The sequence below is a fragment of the Hypoxylon trugodes genome (assembly GCF_022578975.1).
Source record: "Hypoxylon trugodes strain CBS 135444 unplaced genomic scaffold F4822scaffold_1, whole genome shotgun sequence".
Classification (NCBI taxonomy): domain Eukaryota; kingdom Fungi; phylum Ascomycota; class Sordariomycetes; order Xylariales; family Hypoxylaceae; genus Hypoxylon; species Hypoxylon trugodes.
In genome coordinates, this window is record NW_026250016.1 from 4,319,444 (window position 1) to 4,337,434 (window position 17,991).

The 17,991-nt window shown below is 46.8% G+C and overlaps 6 protein-coding genes across 6 annotated transcripts; 3 read left to right on the forward strand and 3 right to left on the reverse strand.

The window, feature by feature from the left end:
• Positions 1-1,281: 1,281 nt before the first annotated feature.
• On the forward strand, positions 1,282-3,936 carry F4822DRAFT_424759 (uncharacterized protein; the record flags this gene model as incomplete). Its single annotated transcript, XM_051460209.1, has 3 exons — positions 1,282-1,333; positions 1,397-1,620; positions 1,690-3,936. The coding sequence occupies 3 exons, from the start codon at positions 1,282-1,284 to the stop codon at positions 3,934-3,936; spliced, it is 2,523 nt and encodes an 840-aa protein (XP_051320054.1).
• Positions 3,937-4,135: 199 nt separating this feature from the next.
• F4822DRAFT_43875 (uncharacterized protein) lies at positions 4,136-5,722 on the reverse strand. The gene is made up of 3 exons (XM_051462554.1): positions 5,469-5,722; positions 5,141-5,413; positions 4,136-5,031 (listed from the first exon to the last, which is right to left on the reverse strand). The coding sequence occupies exons 1-3, from the start codon at positions 5,536-5,538 to the stop codon at positions 4,559-4,561; spliced, it is 816 nt and encodes a 271-aa protein (XP_051320055.1). The 5' UTR covers positions 5,539-5,722; the 3' UTR covers positions 4,136-4,558.
• A 1,821-nt stretch (positions 5,723-7,543) lies between these two features.
• Positions 7,544-10,843, forward strand: F4822DRAFT_44024 (kinase-like protein). Its single transcript, XM_051462725.1, has 5 exons — positions 7,544-8,326; positions 8,389-9,306; positions 9,362-10,126; positions 10,202-10,725; positions 10,814-10,843. The coding sequence occupies exons 1-4, from the start codon at positions 8,117-8,119 to the stop codon at positions 10,445-10,447; spliced, it is 2,139 nt and encodes a 712-aa protein (XP_051320056.1). The 5' UTR covers positions 7,544-8,116; the 3' UTR covers positions 10,448-10,725; positions 10,814-10,843.
• A 669-nt stretch (positions 10,844-11,512) lies between these two features.
• Positions 11,513-13,376, forward strand: F4822DRAFT_43973 (uncharacterized protein). Its single transcript, XM_051462663.1, has 7 exons — positions 11,513-11,708; positions 11,764-11,829; positions 11,878-11,924; positions 11,986-12,182; positions 12,238-12,872; positions 12,922-13,074; positions 13,128-13,376. The coding sequence occupies exons 1-7, from the start codon at positions 11,604-11,606 to the stop codon at positions 13,302-13,304; spliced, it is 1,380 nt and encodes a 459-aa protein (XP_051320057.1). The 5' UTR covers positions 11,513-11,603; the 3' UTR covers positions 13,305-13,376.
• F4822DRAFT_44097 (uncharacterized protein) lies at positions 13,180-15,653 on the reverse strand. The gene is made up of 3 exons (XM_051462814.1): positions 14,544-15,653; positions 13,831-14,494; positions 13,180-13,748 (listed from the first exon to the last, which is right to left on the reverse strand). The coding sequence occupies exons 1-3, from the start codon at positions 14,957-14,959 to the stop codon at positions 13,449-13,451; spliced, it is 1,380 nt and encodes a 459-aa protein (XP_051320058.1). The 5' UTR covers positions 14,960-15,653; the 3' UTR covers positions 13,180-13,448.
• F4822DRAFT_43947 (alpha/beta-hydrolase) lies at positions 15,654-17,843 on the reverse strand. The gene has a single exon (XM_051462646.1). The coding sequence runs from the start codon at positions 17,120-17,122 to the stop codon at positions 16,349-16,351; it is 774 nt and encodes a 257-aa protein (XP_051320059.1). The 5' UTR covers positions 17,123-17,843; the 3' UTR covers positions 15,654-16,348.
• Positions 17,844-17,991: the final 148 nt, after the last annotated feature.

Sequence of the window (17,991 nt, forward strand, 5' to 3'; positions counted from 1 at the left end):
TTTATAATCTTACTTGATTGAGCACAGTAGGACGTGTAGGTACATGTAGTGGTCACTTACGCTAGCAGGTATATAGGAAATACCTAGGTACATAATTGCGATTACGTCTTTGCTAACCCCGCCATCCCACCAATACCGATACCTATTCAACCCCACCAGCTGAGACCTTGTAACCTTTGTCGTGAATGTTAGGTGCCTCAACAGGATTACATAGATGAATACTTTTCAATTTTTGAACGCATTCGAAATATTACAATAGCCTTGTGACAACATAAAACACTAAAAGTGCTTTGGTAGAAAAAAAAAATTCAATTACATCGGAATATAAAGAAACTCAGCCTTACCACAGTGCAAGGATTCGTGAAGAGGTGGAGATTACAATGTTTGATAAAGTATTTCCAAATCAAGCCGTTCAGGTCGCCTAGGTACTATCGCGACCCGCTCTGACTCTACGCTAGCGCGGATAGTGTATAATTCCCCAGCTTACCAAACTGCTAGGCTCTTAACATTTGTCCTAGCTCCTCTTCTACCTCTTCTGCCTAACGTTTCTCTAGATGGATTAAATTCAAATGACAGCACTCTAGCTTTATATTTTCAAAGATCACTTCTCAGCTACTCTATCTTTGCTTTCAAAACGACGTTTTGGTGCCTTGAATGGTCGCTAACTCTAAAAGTCCGTTTTCGCAACCTTAAATTATATGATGCTAACCGTCAACTGCCCAGGTGCATGTGGTTAGTATCTTCTGGTGCAATAGGTAGGTACATCATATCCGTTATTGCACTTTCCTTCTGCCCCGCCCGACCGCACCTACCCTGCGTACCGACGTGTCAGCATAGATGGTGAATTAACAGGTAGGAGCATTGAACATCGAGCATTACATGTACCAACAGCCAACCAGGTACGACCTTCTACGCCCTCGCAACTACTAAACCGAGCGCTTGTACCGTTCTTGGGCTTCTAACGCCCTAAAACCTTACGACCTTGAGGAATGCTCCACTACCTGCTACCTGCCTAAGCTGATACACTTCCCTTTCCCCCACTCCTACTTCTTCTCGCCTCTCCCCTCCCCATTTACGGATTATTATCTTCTTCAACATCTTATACCCCTCCATCTTCTCTATCACTCTCGACGACGACTTCTTCATGCGTTAACACGGCCCCTTCCAGAACAACTACCATTTCGACTATTTGTGCTGCATCTCCCAGGAGCCAAGGGTATCCCAGCAACACCCTCAAGGCTCGGCTACCTGCTCTGTTGCCGACCAGTCAAACCGGACGAAATGGAGACAACCGATACCACCGTAGACGCACCAAACCGAAATGACGAAGAAGGTACGGATACAAACACGCAACGTATTTCGCAACGCTTGTGCTAATATATATCATCTTATCCAGTTGTCATCGTCAATTTAGTCTCCCATCCCCAGGGTTTGGAGATACCCACCATTCCAAGGCGCCAATTTCTCCTCAGTAATCGAACCCCAGTTGTCCGAATCGGCCGAGCGTCGAAGGTACCTACGAAGGGATTCGTGGCAGCAGCCGATAACGCCTGGTTTGACAGTCCTGTTATGTCACGACAACACGCTGAGCTCTTTCTCGCCTCCGAAAACGACTCCAAAGTAAGCTGACCCCAAACCTACCATGCCAAGGCTAGCCTTCAATACATGTATGCTGATTATACGGTCTAGGTTGTATTTATCAAAGACATCGGATCCCTTCACGGCACTTATTATACACCTTATGACGGGATGAGGAACGAATCGAGACTAGAGCAAGGCAAACCTGTTCAGTTGTCAAATGGTGATACTATTCGTTTCGGCGTCGACATCTTCAGGACTTCTGAAACATATCCTCCCTGCTCTGTCGAATTCTACATGACAGGACCAGAGCCACCGTCGTACGTCCGGCGTTTCCCTGGTTTGACAGGACTAATATCCGACGACAGGCACATATCGAGTATTGACCAGTCTACCAACCGAGTCTTTACTGTCCCAGATGACGACGATGACGAAGAAGACGAGGATGATGACAGTGTTGTCGAAACTACTATACCAATTTCGCATATTGCCGACATTCAGCGAGGCGCTTCTATTGATTTGACCCAAGATGAGCGTGATTCTGTTAATGGAAATCATTACCCTTCTAGCGCCACAGTTGGCAACGTCGTCAGTTCTGATGTGATTGATCTAACATCTGAGCCTGGTGAACATTCGGACCCTGAACCAGACAGAGTGAGGACTCGTCACTCCTCTGTCTCTCTACCAGAAACTGTTCAACCCGTCCCCGCCCCAGCCACTATCCTTGCTGCTAGCGGATCAGACATTCCGGCGGAGGCGGCTCCCTCACAAAAGAGCATGGGCTTTAGTGGTGAACGTGACCACTCATGGGCTCAAGATCTTGACCCCCATCTATATGAAGATGACATTCGACTTTCGGATTCAGATGATGAGTCAGTCAACACCCGGAATTCCGATATGGATGATGACGCGGGTGAGGAGAGCGAGGATGTAGATGAGGATGAGGACAGGTCTATAGATTATGGTCTCGACTCTAGCCCTTTCAATTCTGACAGTGAGGAAGAAGACGCGGGTGAGTTACCTTTCTACGCTATTCCATACTGGCAGAAAATTAACGAAGGGGACCTTGTTGTAGGCATTGATGACCTACCCTACCCAGACGATGCCAGTTCATCAAGTGACGAAGTAGAGGATATTCTTTCAGGTTCGAACTCGCCAGCACCTGAATCATCTCTCTACTCCTCTCCTAACGAACTTAATCCCCCAACTTTGAACGGACTCTGCAAGGACACGCCATCTGAGACCTCTGACCTTAAGCGACCTTTCGTCACGCCGTTCTTGTTTACAGCGCCTTTGCAATATGATACACCAGCTATTCAGGCCCAACCTAGAGATCCCAGTCCTTCGGACGCTGCAATGTTCAAGAGCTGCCCTGTCCTCGATCGATCGCCGAGCGATTCCAGGGCCCAAGCCCTCGGCGAGAAATCAGGTAAATGGGAATTCTTCGCTGCTAGAGAGAGCAACCGTACGAGCCTAACACAATTTTCTCCGCCACCTATCTCTGCGATTCGAGAAACCTTAAGCGACAATCCTGAGAAACCCGTTGCCCATGACGAAGCAAATCACCATTCAGACGTCGATATGCATAGACCTCAAGTAGAAGACGTCTCAATGGCACCAGCTGAAGAGACCACCCAAAATACCAGCGCAGCTCCCGGGAATTCCGACAATATGCATGACAATGCTCCAACTGATGTTCAAGACAACGCCTCCGTCGCAGATTCAACGTGGCATCCAATTCCAGCCCCACCTTGTGAACCATGGTCAGCCTCGGGAGAAAGATTTATTAACAACCCTCGTAGCGAGGATCTTCCCTCTGCGTTTTTTGATCGGGCCCAAAGCCCGGGATTTGACATGACTAGCGCATACAGTTACCAACAAAGCAAGACGACAACAGAGAGCACCGTCGGCCAGCAACCTAAGCAGGTTAGAATTGAAGATTTACTTACACGAGAATCGTGCGCCATGCCACCACCTATGGTGGTCCACTTTTCACAAGCCCCACCAAGCGATGAGGGAATCCCGTCTCCCGATAAAGCTCGAGCAAAGCGCTCTTTTATGGACGCCTTCAGCGACGAGAACGCCCCAACAGGAAGGGACGACGTCGTCGAAGAGTCTAAGCCCAACTCGGTAGACAAATACCAACACGCCTCCACAGTTAATAGTGAATCGAATGGCACACCCCACCCCAAGACCCAGCAACTAGGTCATATGGAGTCGAGACCGGCGTCTATTCCTACGCGACCATACGACTTTCAACCATCGAAGAGGCGCCGTTTCGCCCAGGCGGCGGCTTGCGTGGCTCTCGGAGGTGCCGCGGCGTTCACCTTTATGGTTTCGACCGCACCTGTACTCTAATAGACATCGTCTATTCTTGGGGATTATAACCTAGCCCTAGTTTGATGCGTTTGTCGTAAGACTCCCGCAGATGCTAAGCAGGACACGAACTCGGAAATGGCGTTGCGGTTTCTTTATCTAGTGTGGACCATCGTTGCTTGATACATTGCATTCATCCGGTAGTGGCAAAGGGCGAGTCGCGAGATATCTTTGTCTAGGTTTAGGAGTTGGAGGGGCTTACGTTGTTTAACATGAGACGATGCGTCCGCTTCCTACATCCAAATTTGCTATGTATTAGCTTACCTCTCTTTGTCCCATTTTATTTGCGCCGGATTATTATGTTCGGCTTAGCTGGAGGTGTGGAGAGACTGACACATAAAGTGCGTCGCCTTTAATGATCCTATTGCAACATAGATACGAATTGATTCATGACAAACCCCTGGATCTTATAGTATTGGTTTGATGTTGCATTGATATTATATGCTTGATTTCGTTGTTGTAGTGCTTGTATCTGAGAATGTGCCTTGTAAATTCCTATACTACCCGTCTCAAGGTGTCCTTAGAGTTAATCGTAGGTATTTGAGTATGTAGGGAACCTCATATTGTTCTAGTAGATCGCTTTTATGTTACGAGATGATACTCACTATTGTTGAACAGCCAGTCCAACGAAAACGACCAACACGGCGGCGTAGGCAGATGTAGAAGAAAGGACGTCAATATTCTTCTCCAGCAACATCGCCATGATGAAGCCGAATAAAGCGACGAACCCTGTTGTTGATGCCAAGCAGATGATCCGAGAATTATGTAGAACCATTAACCACATTGGCCCGATAAGGAATCCGCTCCCAAATATTGCGAATATTAGACGCCATATGAACTTTCCCAGCCAAGTCCTCTTTATATGCTCGCCTCGCGTCCCTCCAATTGGTGTATTCACAGTTTCCCATTTTTCGATTGGGCGGCAGTCGTTGAGTGGGTTGAACAGTCCTAGGTTTATATGCTCTATTGCAGCTTGCATGATTTCGTCATCAGTAATTCTTTCTGCGGTGACGTAGAATGGGTCTCGATCTCTTTGGGCACATTCTTGTATATAATCATAATCCCGCAATGCTTCCACTACAAGAACACAAGTTAGAAGTGAACGACGAAGGAAGCCTTCCTGGCCCTGTCCCCACCCAAGAAGAGGAAGAAGGGTGGGAAAAGGTGACGCGAGGTTGTTACTTGCCGTACTCCTTCAGGTCCTTCTCCCATCCAGCCACGTTTTCGCCATTTTTGAACCGCATGTTCACTGAATGTCCCACGAGCTTGCACTGAAGTGTCCTCAAGCGCATTCGATGTAGCTCGACAAGATGTATTCGAAAGTGTCGATCTCCAATCTCGCGCATTTGGCGCGCTTCATTGGCGTCACCTCGAGGTCCACAGCTGAGACACTTGATGATATTCAGACGGTGCCGAGTCATTACCCAAGGCAATGGGTTTTTAAAATCAAGTTGGATGGCTATTAGAAAAAATTAACGGTGCTTCAATCATCACGACACCATAGATAGCCTTACAATCTATACCCTCATCCATGTTTACCCCTTGAAAGGGCAAAACAGACTCAAGGCTTGCGTCCCTAACCATAGTTGCGTCATTCAATCTTTCATTTTGAAATGGTAAGGTAAGTCGACTTTAAGCCGTAGGGAGCGACTCGTTGCTTTATACTGCCCAATCATTCCCTGGGCACTTTGAGACAAGCACAGGTTACAGTAGATGGTAGCATTCGCCTGTGATTGGTCCCGTCTTGCAGTGTGGCATAGAGCAGGCTCTATACGACACCATATTGCGATCAATAGGATTATTTGCCACCATTGCCACAGAGGCAGTGTATAATCTTGGAGACCGGTCCCCTCGTATGTCCCCGCGTCAGTAGAGTGTTTCTACCCTTTCTTTAAAAGAGTCGAGAAATCCAGCCCGGAATCAACTACATGTCGGAAGCAAACTAAACTCCCTACATAGGTACCTGACCTAAAGCAAGCCAAGCCAAGCGAGTCAAAGGGTTAGCACCATGGGTAGCCTTAACAGTCTAATCAGAAGCTTCCAAATATCAACAAGTCCTACGCCTTTCAAGTTATGTCTTACGATTTATTTTTATAATAAAGGCGTCGCTACGTCTTATTCTAGCAAAATAGCAGCAAAATCCGGATGGAGACAGGATGGGCAGAGAATAGTGATTGAGGCCCCGGGTTCGACAATATTCGACATGAGCCCAGGTGGTTTGGCTCTCATACTTCCATGCGAGAGTGACGCTCAAGGGTGGCTACGGGGCTTTCCCCTCTGGCTACAGGGCCAGTCCAGTTCCTGCCATGTGTATCTCTCGATGTACTGGCCTCAGGACGCCTTTGACGGGGGCTTGGGGCGATTCGGGCAGCAGTCACCGCCAGTGCCTCGTATCCCGAGTAATTATACCCCCCCGACGCCCGTCGCGCCCACGCCGTCCGTGAAACCCATGATAGCGAGCCTACCACGGATAATCGGGCTAAAATGGCGCCAAAATCAAAGTTCCCAACTGGCGAGTAGAAGAGGACCTTGGACAGAGCAGACGACTGCTCACCCTCCTAGCCGGATCTTCACGAACGTGGGGGGGCGTACCTAGTAGGGGGTCTTTGGGGGGCTTAACATTCATAATTTGGATTCGATTATTACTATTGCGATTGAGTGATGGTTTCACCTTAAGAGTAAATAAGCAAGAAGGTTGAGGAATTTCAATAGTATGTCGAACTATGAGACATCCTACCCCAGGTGGAGGGTAGAATTGAGACGCTGGAGGCAATTGGGGAGGAGTTCTGTGCCCTATCAAAGTGTAATGGAAGGTTATATGGGAAGAAATATCTTGTTATGGTGGGAAGACAGGATATCCGTTCACTGTTGAATTTGTTATTTCATGTATTCAAGGCAAATTTAATTACGCTGCTCTGCTTGTTCGGGGCTTCACGAGCGTTCACGAATATAAACCGATTAGGGCTCATTCACAAATCGTTCATTCGTTATTGAATCTATGTCCCCAAAAATCAAACCTGTCCTAAAGTCCTTCGACGCCGGATACCCTATGATTTATCACCGTGCGTTAATTTCGCATCTCAGTACCCCTTTACGCCCTGGTTTCGCATGTCAATATGAGGCCTTGAAAACTGGCGTATGTCATCGTTGGACAATGGCCGTGCTGTTTTTATGGTACATTGATTGTATCGAATCTATGGCCTGTATTAGTTATATCTTTCGCTTATAAATAGTGAGTGAATCCTGACCTGTACCCGGTAATCATTCCCAAATTCCTCGTTGAGGAACTCTTTCATTACATCTAAGTCGACATATGTACCAGGCGCGATTTTTGTTTCTGTAGATTGACTGTTGCTAGGTCGTCGCCATCTTGTCAATCCTTTCTTGAGCATGTCGCTTATAGCTTAACTTAAGTATAAGTGATGATTTTAAATAAATAATTGAGGCGGTTGGTAGCTGCCAAATTTCCAACACTAGACATCAAACAGGATGGTGTGAAGATGCGGCAAAACTGGAGATCCTCTGTGACAGCAGATATTCTACTTATGTGGCATGCGGCCCCAACCGGCCCCCAAAGGTATCATATGCCCTAATAGGCTGCTTGCTCCTACATGCATGACCTAAGTATTGCATTCTTGCCGTCCAATGTATCACTAACTAGTCTCATATAAGCCATCGTATAGTTACAGTGGGATTTATCCAATCATGCGGGGAGCCACTACACCTTTTCGTATTGACGGGAATTTGGTACCGAATGGTGTATCAAGGCAACTGGTAGAGCCTCGTGTGATTCATTCTGGAGTGAAATAGACGGGCAAAGTTGAATCATCCCATATGAGTACTTTCAGTCATAGATAAGGCTGGCGATGTTTTGTCACGTTCGCGGTTAGGTCTTTACACCGCCGAACACTGGAGGATGATCTTGGAGGTAGGCTGGCAGGGTAGGAGATCTGACTTACAGCCTGCATGACATCCTATCATCAGCGGGATTTATGGATTTCCACACCGCTTTGACACCAATTCAGCCGCAGCAGCTTGTCTTATTCTAGAAGGTTGCTGCAGCAATAATACAACACTGCCACCACAATTTCCGCTTCGGCAGAAGGTCCTGGCCAACTATGTTTAACAATTATCTTTCGTGCAGTTGAACCCGGACTTCGCGATGCTTGGTTGCGTGCTTAGCTCTCCGGTTTCCGCGAATTATCGGGAGTCCCTATATAATCTAGAAGAGCAGCAGAACTTTTCATTGCCTGAATTAAGTCTAATGAGAGCATCGAGCCTGATAATTACGTCCGCTAGTGGCCAATTCAGTACACATGCACCCACTCTGACTTTCACGATGTCGGCCCAATTTGAAACTGCACCAACGAACGTATGTCAATTGTTGTTAAGGCGTAAAACACAACCAAGGCTGATAAGAATCTTGTGGAATAGCTTGATCTGTCCGGACAATACCCTATTGCGCCCCGATCTCAGCTAGCACCAAACCACCACCTCGCGGCCATTCGCGGCAATGCGCCACCGGAGATAACCATCACATCTGTTGAGACGGTTGAAGCTACACGGAAAGAAAGATACTCCGAACGAAGTAGTGTAGTCCAAGATTTAGGAAGAGAACTGCGATGGGAACACTCAACTTTGTCTCAACCGGATACCTCCACTCAAGGTCATGACTCCGACTCCGCAGATCTCCTCTTAGGCATTTCCGGTGGGAGTAATAATAACCCTGTAGAAGTACACGGCGAAATCCGAACGCTTCTAGATTCTCATTCTAGAATAGCACCTAAAGGAAACGGTGAAGATAATGAGGTTTTCATCCCACTAGATGCCCAGGAGGAAATAATAAGCCATGCGAAGGTTAAAAGAGAACTGAGAAATTTTTATTCTGGGCAGGAACTTGACTGTTTAGTGGAATACATCTGTGGGAACAAAAGGAGCGATGCGACTAAGATAGGAAGACAGATATTCGCAATTCTCGTGTTGATGGGGAAACAAAATTTGATCAAGAACTTCCATGCAGCACATATCTACGATGCTAATTTGCCGTTTCGAAGCTGCGGAATAGGAAACAACCTGAAGTTGATTCCTAAGGGACTTGGAAATGACCAAGATATAGGGTCGTTGCGTTGCTTCGAAAGCTGGACGAGTGACGACAAAGTTCTGTTTTCTACTTACCAATGGCGCATGCTATCCCCATTTTTCGATAGGAGACCTGATAGGCCGCCCTTTTACTACCCCTTGGAAAATAAAATAGTACTACCCTGGACAGAGTGCAGGCAAATGGATGATACAGGCGGACACTCACACGTATGGAGAGTTAAAATACACGACGCCCATCACGGATTCGGAGGAGTACGTCACCATGCCACACCAAATCACAGAGGAAGAGATACTAATTTTTCGGTAGGGCAAGGGCAAAGGTTTCGCTCTAAAGGTACTTCATTCGCCTAGTAGGGATGACTTTGATGCGGAATTTGGGGCTCTAGAAAAGCTCAATCCACATGATCACCTTGTACCTGTCCTGGCAGCTTTTAACCATCACGGAAAATATTATTTGATATTTCCTTGGGCTGAAGGAAGCAACCTTTCCAAGTTCTGGGAAGCTCATCCAAAACCTATCCTCCCGGAAACAGCCTTGTGGTTCGCCAAACAGTGTTACGGATTGGCTACAGCGCTTCATCATATCCACGACATTTCCACCACCGTCCCTAAAAGAGATCGGCTACGCGGCGATGGAATGGGCCCAAGGGATAGGGATAGAATGAAGACATTTGGAAGACACGGCGACATTAAGCCCGAGAACGTACTGCAGTTTGAGGAAGGAGACTCGGAGCTAGGTGTGCTGAAGATATCCGACTTTGGGTTAACAATATTTCATAGTGCGAGGTCTAGGTCGAATGATCGTTTACGACCCGGCCAAATTCCCTTAACATACAACGCACCCGAAGGAAATGGGAACGCCAATATTACTCGGAGATACGATATCTGGGGTTTAGGTTGCGTGTACCTTGACTTCGTTACCTGGCTATTTTTGGGATATCAGGGTGTCGATAATTTCAATCAGGCTCGCTGCGACGAAAGATCGATCGAGAATTTTTACACGGATCAATTCTTTAAAAGCCGAAAATGGCTTTGGGATGTACAACATGTTGTCAAACAATCAGTCACATCTGTAAGTGGATCCTCGAGTCACCCCAGTTCGTATTTCAGGGGTTCTGGAAGACATAGGTCCTAATGTTTGACACAGCACATTTCTCAATTACAATCTCGCCACGACTGCAGCACGTTTCTCTGTGAATTCCTCGACATCATAAAAAACGATATGTTAGTTGTTAACGAGAAAAGCCGCATTGAATGTGGAGAGTTGGAGATAAAACTTCGAAACATGTTTGAAAAATGCCGACGAGACAGGACATATTTGCTTCAACCACGCCCAAAATCAACACGCCCGTTCAAGATTTATGACTTATTAACGAGAAATGAGACCCCGTGACTAATAGCACGTATTAAGCGACCTTCATCTCGAATATCGGTGTTTATACAGAGAGTGTACGCCTTGCGTAGCGCAGATCGTCCGATACGTCCTCCATTACCGTTCTTCCCCGCCATGTATTCGAGTACCATGTATCAGAATACCTAGGTAATCGGCAGATACGGTATCCATACTTCTGAGTGAGGAATCACTTTTGGGTATAATGGACACGTATATTCTCTCGGATGGTGGTCAACTCGGTCTGGGAGTTTGAATCAGTCGGTTAATCAATAGCATTAGTGAGTAATAGTATACGCACCTCGGTGAGCATTCTCTTGACTGACACTATCCATCGATTGTACTTAGACTAATACGGATATGCATCAGTTATAACCTTCTACTGCCTAATAGGGGGTGATTTGACGACTGTTGTAACTAACACCCTCTATTCGAAAGTTACTCCCTCCAAGAATAGCTTGGAGCTCCTTATCTAGGAGCGTAATATCACTATACTGGAACGGTAACGCTTGACGTATCCATTGGTCCATGGTTTAGACTTGAAATTAGTCTTTATTCGGATTGGGGTAGGTAGTATATGATCTCGAAAAATGCTAGAAAATCTACCGGAACATAGATACCCATCTGGAAATTTACAAGCAGAAAAGGGGCTTACGGCCGACTTGCGCATATGTAAATACATTTCTGGCTGATTTTGAGCCGCATCTTTAAGGGAGAAGTGCTCCGCCTAGCTGATACTTCGAGGTAGGATGATCAAAGCACTGGTTTTCGGTAAGGAGGCGTGGCCAATCATCAATGCCATTGTCCTTATCGATGCAACGTACTGCATTGACACGCAGCACTCGCAAACTGGTGCCGATGCCCAATCTGCGTGGACAACGTCGACTTGGGCGCAGTGGCTGCATCATGCATCTCTTATAGGTCCCTATCGAAACTGCGGGTGCGATTATAGAGTACGCCTCATGCAGTCTGACCATAGGGTTGATTTTATATTAATTGGATGTTGATGCGGGGAAGACTGCCTTGGGCAATCCGTGTACCTCATAAGGCTCTAGCATTGGCATGGAACAAAAATATAATTCCAAACGTACAGTCATTATCACTGGAAATGGATTGTGGGTGATATGTATGCCATTGAGAACATTGTAGTCGAGACGGAATGGACTGGCTACGAGAGGAACCATTCATAACCGCCGAAGATACGAATATCTTCAAATTCCGATGTGGATCTGGTGTTGCGCTCGAGATATCCCGAGGCGAAAATGTGGGTGAGACTTAGTACCATTTCTCGAATATCGACTAATACTTTTTCATAGCAGACCTCCTGGTGTTCCCGAGATCAGAAGTTGGTTTCTGATTCGGATTGGGATTCATGGCTTGACACCGTAAGCCACATGAAGTATGTGTCCGAAGTCAAGACTAATAGGGGTTAGGTAGAAGCCTCGGGTTTTCATACCCGGACAGACGGCATCTGTTTAATGTTAGTTAATCCCTGGCCCTAGCCAAAATGGTCACACTCCCCAAGCTTATCTGGTATTAAGACTCCTCGAGAGAGCCGAAAGTAAATGGTTCGACTCTATGTTAGCGTCTCAACTCCCATTCTCGAGGGAAATATTTGATAAAATCACAAAGAAGCTCTTCGTGCACAGTTCCATTGCGAGGGTCATCAATAGGAATACAGTACCGCACTGCTCTTGTCAATTCAATGCGTGGGGCCCGGACGCTCCAGGGGCTATTGGTAAGGGGACTGTCGATAGAACTTGGAAACCAAGATTCTAATCTCGTAAATACAGCCTACAATTGTCGATCTTCGGCAGCTTGGCCTGATGATATGGCGCTTTCGGCTACCTACTTTCCCGACCGAAGATTTACCTATGCGGTCGTGTATGGCTGTCCTAGTCATGCCGTCGCAACAATTAAGTCTCGTCTTTTAGATTGCCGACTTAATACGTTTCATCCATTAACTTTACCGACTATTCTTTCTGATATTGAGCGTTACCGCCACGTCGATATGGTGAACACATACGTTAGCAAGTTGGTTCAACGAGTGCTAGACATGGGAAACCCGACACAAGTCTCCAAATCGACAAGTCAATCCAGCAACTCCGAACTTGAAAAGCAGCTTACGGAAGACTCTAAGCGTGCAGCAGATGATGGCTCTGTGATGGAATGGCTAGAAATGAGCCATATCCGCAACGAACTAATAGACTGGCAAGCCCAACTTAGAAACCTGGTGCAACACGTCAACGACTTAGAAAGGTTTCGGTATGAAGAGACTATAGGGCCTATTGCGGAAGGTGTATTCATCAGCATGAGGGATCAAGGGGTTCGAATTAAGGAGCGGCTGATACAAATCATCAATGAATATGATGCTAAAGCGAGAGAATGCTCTACCATCATCGATGGGATGAGTTTCGCAACCCAGACGGTACGTCAATTCAGACCAACTGCGAGCCAAACATTCTAATATGATACAGGAGTGGAATAAAATCGCGCGGGCGGACACGAAAACGAACTTGAAGATATCAAAGTCGACTATGGATATATCGAGAGCCACCCAGAGAGATGGGAACCATATGCGATCTATCGCTTTGCTAACAATGACATTCCTTCCTGGTACCTTCGTTGCTGTAAGTCACCTACCACAGACGAAAAATCATAATACTGAATCCACAACTTATAGACACTCTTTTCAATGTCCTTTTTCGACTGGAAGCAGCAGAATAATAGTATGATGTCGCCTTATATTTGGATATATGCTGCAGTGACTGTCATCCTGACGGTAGTTACCTTTGCAGTCTGGTACTATTGTACTGGTAATAAGTCTCTTATTAAGAAGAAGAACATTCTCCCACTGTAGGAATACAGATACATAGAGATCGATCTAAATAGCAGTATTTACGGTCTGGCGCCCTCGGCTTTCCAAGGTTATGCGCTATCGCGTCGCTGCTCTGCGGGAGAAGACTTGGAATTTTTGTCGCCATTTGGGGAATGCTTGAGAATATTAGGACATACCCGGCAGATTAAGTGCTTTATAATAAAAAGCGGTACGTACATTCTTATTGGACGCGTTTTTATCGTTACGCTTTACTGTGTGAGGCAAACTGCCAGGTGATAGCTGATGGGGACGGTCCATCGGCCACATCTGCATCGAGATGGCTATGTTGGGTTGGATCACATATTTCCAAACTTGCGGCAATATGATCTTTCCTTCGGGGCCGATGAGGTCATAATGTCCTGCCTGGACGTGCGGGCCAACCACGTCCACATGAAGAAACGCCGACTTTATCAGTTCTGTCATACTCTGAGATCCAAGTGCGTTAGTAAGACCGATGCTACACATTGGTTGAGGTAATAATAAGCAATGTGAATTCAGCAGCGCTCACCTGCCATGTTCTGGCCAAATGGAAAGGAAGGTCGAATTTACGCCCCACGCAATCTTTGAAGGAAATCATCTGTACTTCCATTTCACCTTCGGTATAATGCTTTCTTTCTTTTGAAGTTTCGTCATTGCTAGTCCCGTTTGCGCTTGTACCTTCGATCTCGTCCTCGGTGAGGGTTGTCCACTCGGAAAGAAGCTCATTTACTACGAATGAGGGTGGAAGGGGTTGCTGAGCTAGGGCTTGAAAACATTGCGAGACGGTGAATTGATGTGGGATAAGTGCGCTATGCGTGCTGTGAGTAGGGGAATTTGTTACCGGTTCTGGGGAAAGTGGCGTATTTAGGTCTTGTTGGTACTGGACAGAACCCGGGGGTGTCTCATTATAGGCATCTGCTGCCTTGGAGAACACCAAGCCGTATAACCATAGGCCAAGATCATTCGACTGTTCCGCTTGAAGTTCAATTTCTGTACTTCGAGAGCTGCTGTGTTGTTGACGAGCTTCGTCTTCTGAGCCCGAATCCGAATCCGTGCCTGGAGTTGCAAGTTCCCGCAGAGAGTTGTACGATGCTCGCACTACATTTTCTGTCTGCTGCCGAGCACGCGCCAGTCTATCCTGGGTTTCTTGATCTCTTGCGTGGTCCTCGTACCTTCGCCGTAACTCGCTTCGGCTGGAGTAATGTTAGCTACAAATTTGCACGTGGCGTACCTAAGTCTTACTTCGATTGCTTTTTTTCGGCCGCTAATTTCATAACGGTAAGCATCAACATTATGCCAATCTTATGGCTTTCAATCTCGGAAAGTAGCTGTGTTGCTTTTGACCTCATCCATATCCATTTTAGTTGAGCCGCAGCTCCTATCCGTTCTTTCAGGACTTCCCCAATTTCAGCATGGACTTTGCTGATTCGCTTCATTGTCGATTTCAAGACTCTGATAAGCCTTCGGCTATATCTTTCTCTACCATCTTCTATGATTTGACGGAGTTCCTCTAAAATAATGGACAACTCTGAGATGCCCTTAGCAATATTTGACATCTCTTTGGGGGCATTTCGCACTGTAAAGACCATGTCGAAAACTGCCTGTGATAACGAGGCTCCCGCAGTTATAATGCCAGCAAGACTTGCAAGGACTTCCATTCTCCGTCTAGTTACATGAAATACTGCAATAATTAGAATAACGGCGATGATGATGCCAAAATCAAAAGAGAGCCCATTCTTAACACTTTACTGAAAGACAAACGGCTCGCAGCCTGATAACCCTAGTAGGCATGGTCTCAATCACAAGTCGCGGCCACTGTTCGCTGTTGGCGCACGGAATGACAGTACTTGTACGTATGGGGTTGCATTTGCATGCAAGAAGCCGCCCTCCCACGTTTCGGGAAGCACAGCCATAGGCTGTTCGTTCTGCCCAGCCCGAAGACATCATCCGGTTTGAAAAGCAATCGATCCTTACTATTGCGCGCCATCAACGACGATATATGCGTGGCGTGCTCATAAAGGCAGTCCATCATTTTGTGTAACACATCTAATTAAACCGGAAGGAATGATACTGAGCCACTACCATCTTAGCGACTCTCCCGGGGAGATTCGGCTACCCTCCAGGCCCCTTCAGTGGCCGGATCAGACGTGTCACTCTCAATGACTCACCTCTTTTCGTCGCGGTATCGTGGCCTATGCACCTGCAATCAGGCTGCGAGATGAAAAGTGTCCAATTCTCTCGGGGTTCGGGATCGCTGTTCGTGGGGTTTCCCGACGACGCTTCTTCAAAGTGTATTCTGCACCTTTGAAAAGACGCTATGGCCCCTATGTGGGAAGGCAACGTAGGTGAGAAGGCGCTGCAGATTCCCCTATTGCGGGGTATCTATTTTGAGGCCCGTGCGATCATTATTTGGATCAACGAGGACGATAGTTCACGCTGTCTGTCTATTATCTTCGTGTAATCGTCTTTTGCTGTTGCCGAGCCTGAAAACTTTCTAACGGTATTTGATCCTACTAGATGGGTACCCATAGGTTGCGAGTGGTTTTGTAGGCGACGAACCGCCCAAGAGGCAACAGTTCCAAGGAAAATGGTGTTCCTCTGGCGCTAATATGATGGCCATGTCCTTACAGTCCGGAAGAGGCCGGCGCGAACTAGAAGAAGTTTATAAGACACTCGCCTTACCTCATACGAATTAATACGATGGATTGGGCCTCTTTGCCTTCTACACCCCAATCTAGTGAGATGAATTATGTTGGAGGAACCTACTTACTGTCTTAGGCACTTGAATCGACCTAGTTCGTGACCTCGGCGATTTTTGTGGCCCCCACCGACGGTTGGAGTTGGATGCTCCCAATTCAAACTTATATCAGCGATATTTGGCACGAATCATGTCATGATTTGAGATTCGTCTTTAGCCTCTTCAACTTATTAATGGTGATTGGGCTTTATTAGATCTGCCGGCTTATGGGCCGAAATTGATCGCCCTACTTCATGTTCCATTACTGACTGATAAACTAGAATGAACCTTACCAAGCGTGAGAATACCTTCAAACTGCTTGGTCTACCGCCTGGTCCACCGTCGTCGTGATTATTCCCACTAGTTGTTCAGTTCTATCAAGCATAGGAGAATGTCCCGAGTCGATCTTGAGTACCTTCGCGCCAGCTGTCTTAGCACATACCTCCTGAATCTCCGGCGGTAGTGCTTTATCATTCGTACAGATCAGATATGTGGATGGGATGTACTCATAAGCAGCAAGTGCCATCTTCGTCTCCTGCACAGCGTAAGACTGATCGACAATCTTCGAGGCCCAGTACTCGGCTTCGTCCCTCGAGAGGTCGCTGTAGAGTCCTTCAGCAGCATTCTTGACTCGGAACCGGTTGCCGGGTCTAATTTCGCCGCCGTCTCCCTCCCCGATGACACTCAACACCGATGCGTTTTGCGGTAGGACAAAAGCTGAGAAGTAGAATAGGTGCAAAACGCCTCCGGGGCCAAGTCCTGCCTCCTTACGCTTCGACCAGCTGAATTCCTCCGGTATACCTGAACTGCCCACTAGTCCGCCGTATGAATGCATCAGAACGATAACGGTTCGGCTTTCGACCTCCACGAGGCGCTTGAGTTCTTGTTGAATCTTAAGCGTATCATCGTTCAAGTCTTTTGAACCGAGGGGGCGGTCGCCATCGTCGGTTATACTTGGAAGTGGCGGATGGACGGTAGGATACCCTTTCTCTCCAAGGGCATCGGTCAGCTTCCGATATACCTCTGGAAGTTGGAACGCGCCCTGGATTAATAGAATAGTGGGCTTGCTGGATGAGGGGGACATTGTGGGTTAGCAATCTAGGTGAGCGAGCTGGAAGTAAAGCACAGATAGCCATGTTCTCGAAGGACACAGGGTACATAAGTAAATAAGACCTAAGGGCATTGCGAGACACACTACTATGTAAGAAGTCCTATTCGGGTTACGCTTTGCCGATTGTGACATAACACAGCCAACATGTCCACGGTGCATCTCCGGATTACTACGATGGGTCTTCCGGTTGGCGCGGTGCCAAATAATTTAGGTGACGAAATGGGGTTTGAATGTCCCTTTCAATGGTTGAGAAGTTCGAATGGTTATTGCAATGTTGCTGCCCCTCTGTTATGAATTTCCCATGATCTCGTAACGCTGAGGTAGACTATGATGAGATATATTATGAGCTTCAATCTGTATTAGATAGTGTCAGCGCAATGCAATCGGTACGGTGCGGAGTTCTGTCAAGTTCCTTGATGTGATTACGATTAGTCCTATGCGTAGTGCTTCTATGACCCATTCTCATGCATAAGGGTCGGCTTGATCTACATTCGTTTTTGGGATTCGGGTTTATAGGACGGCTCTATGGACTTGTCCGAGGTGGATGTGTTCCTAGCTTTGAGTGATCGGGATAGTGACAATCCTTTTCGGATTCTGTTAAGATGATACGTCGGGTTATGCGGTATATTTTCACTCGACCATTAATACTTGAGGACGTAGCTAGGTGAAGAAGATGGGTTGTATTAAAATTGTATTTTAGAAGAAGAGTTGACTTTACGAGTAACGGATTTCTGTTACTTACCTCTACTTAGCGTTTGAACCCCTATGCATTAGTCAGTGATTAGCTGTTACTCAGGTAACTCTTTAATACTGCTATTGCTCCATCTAAAAACGGACCTCGG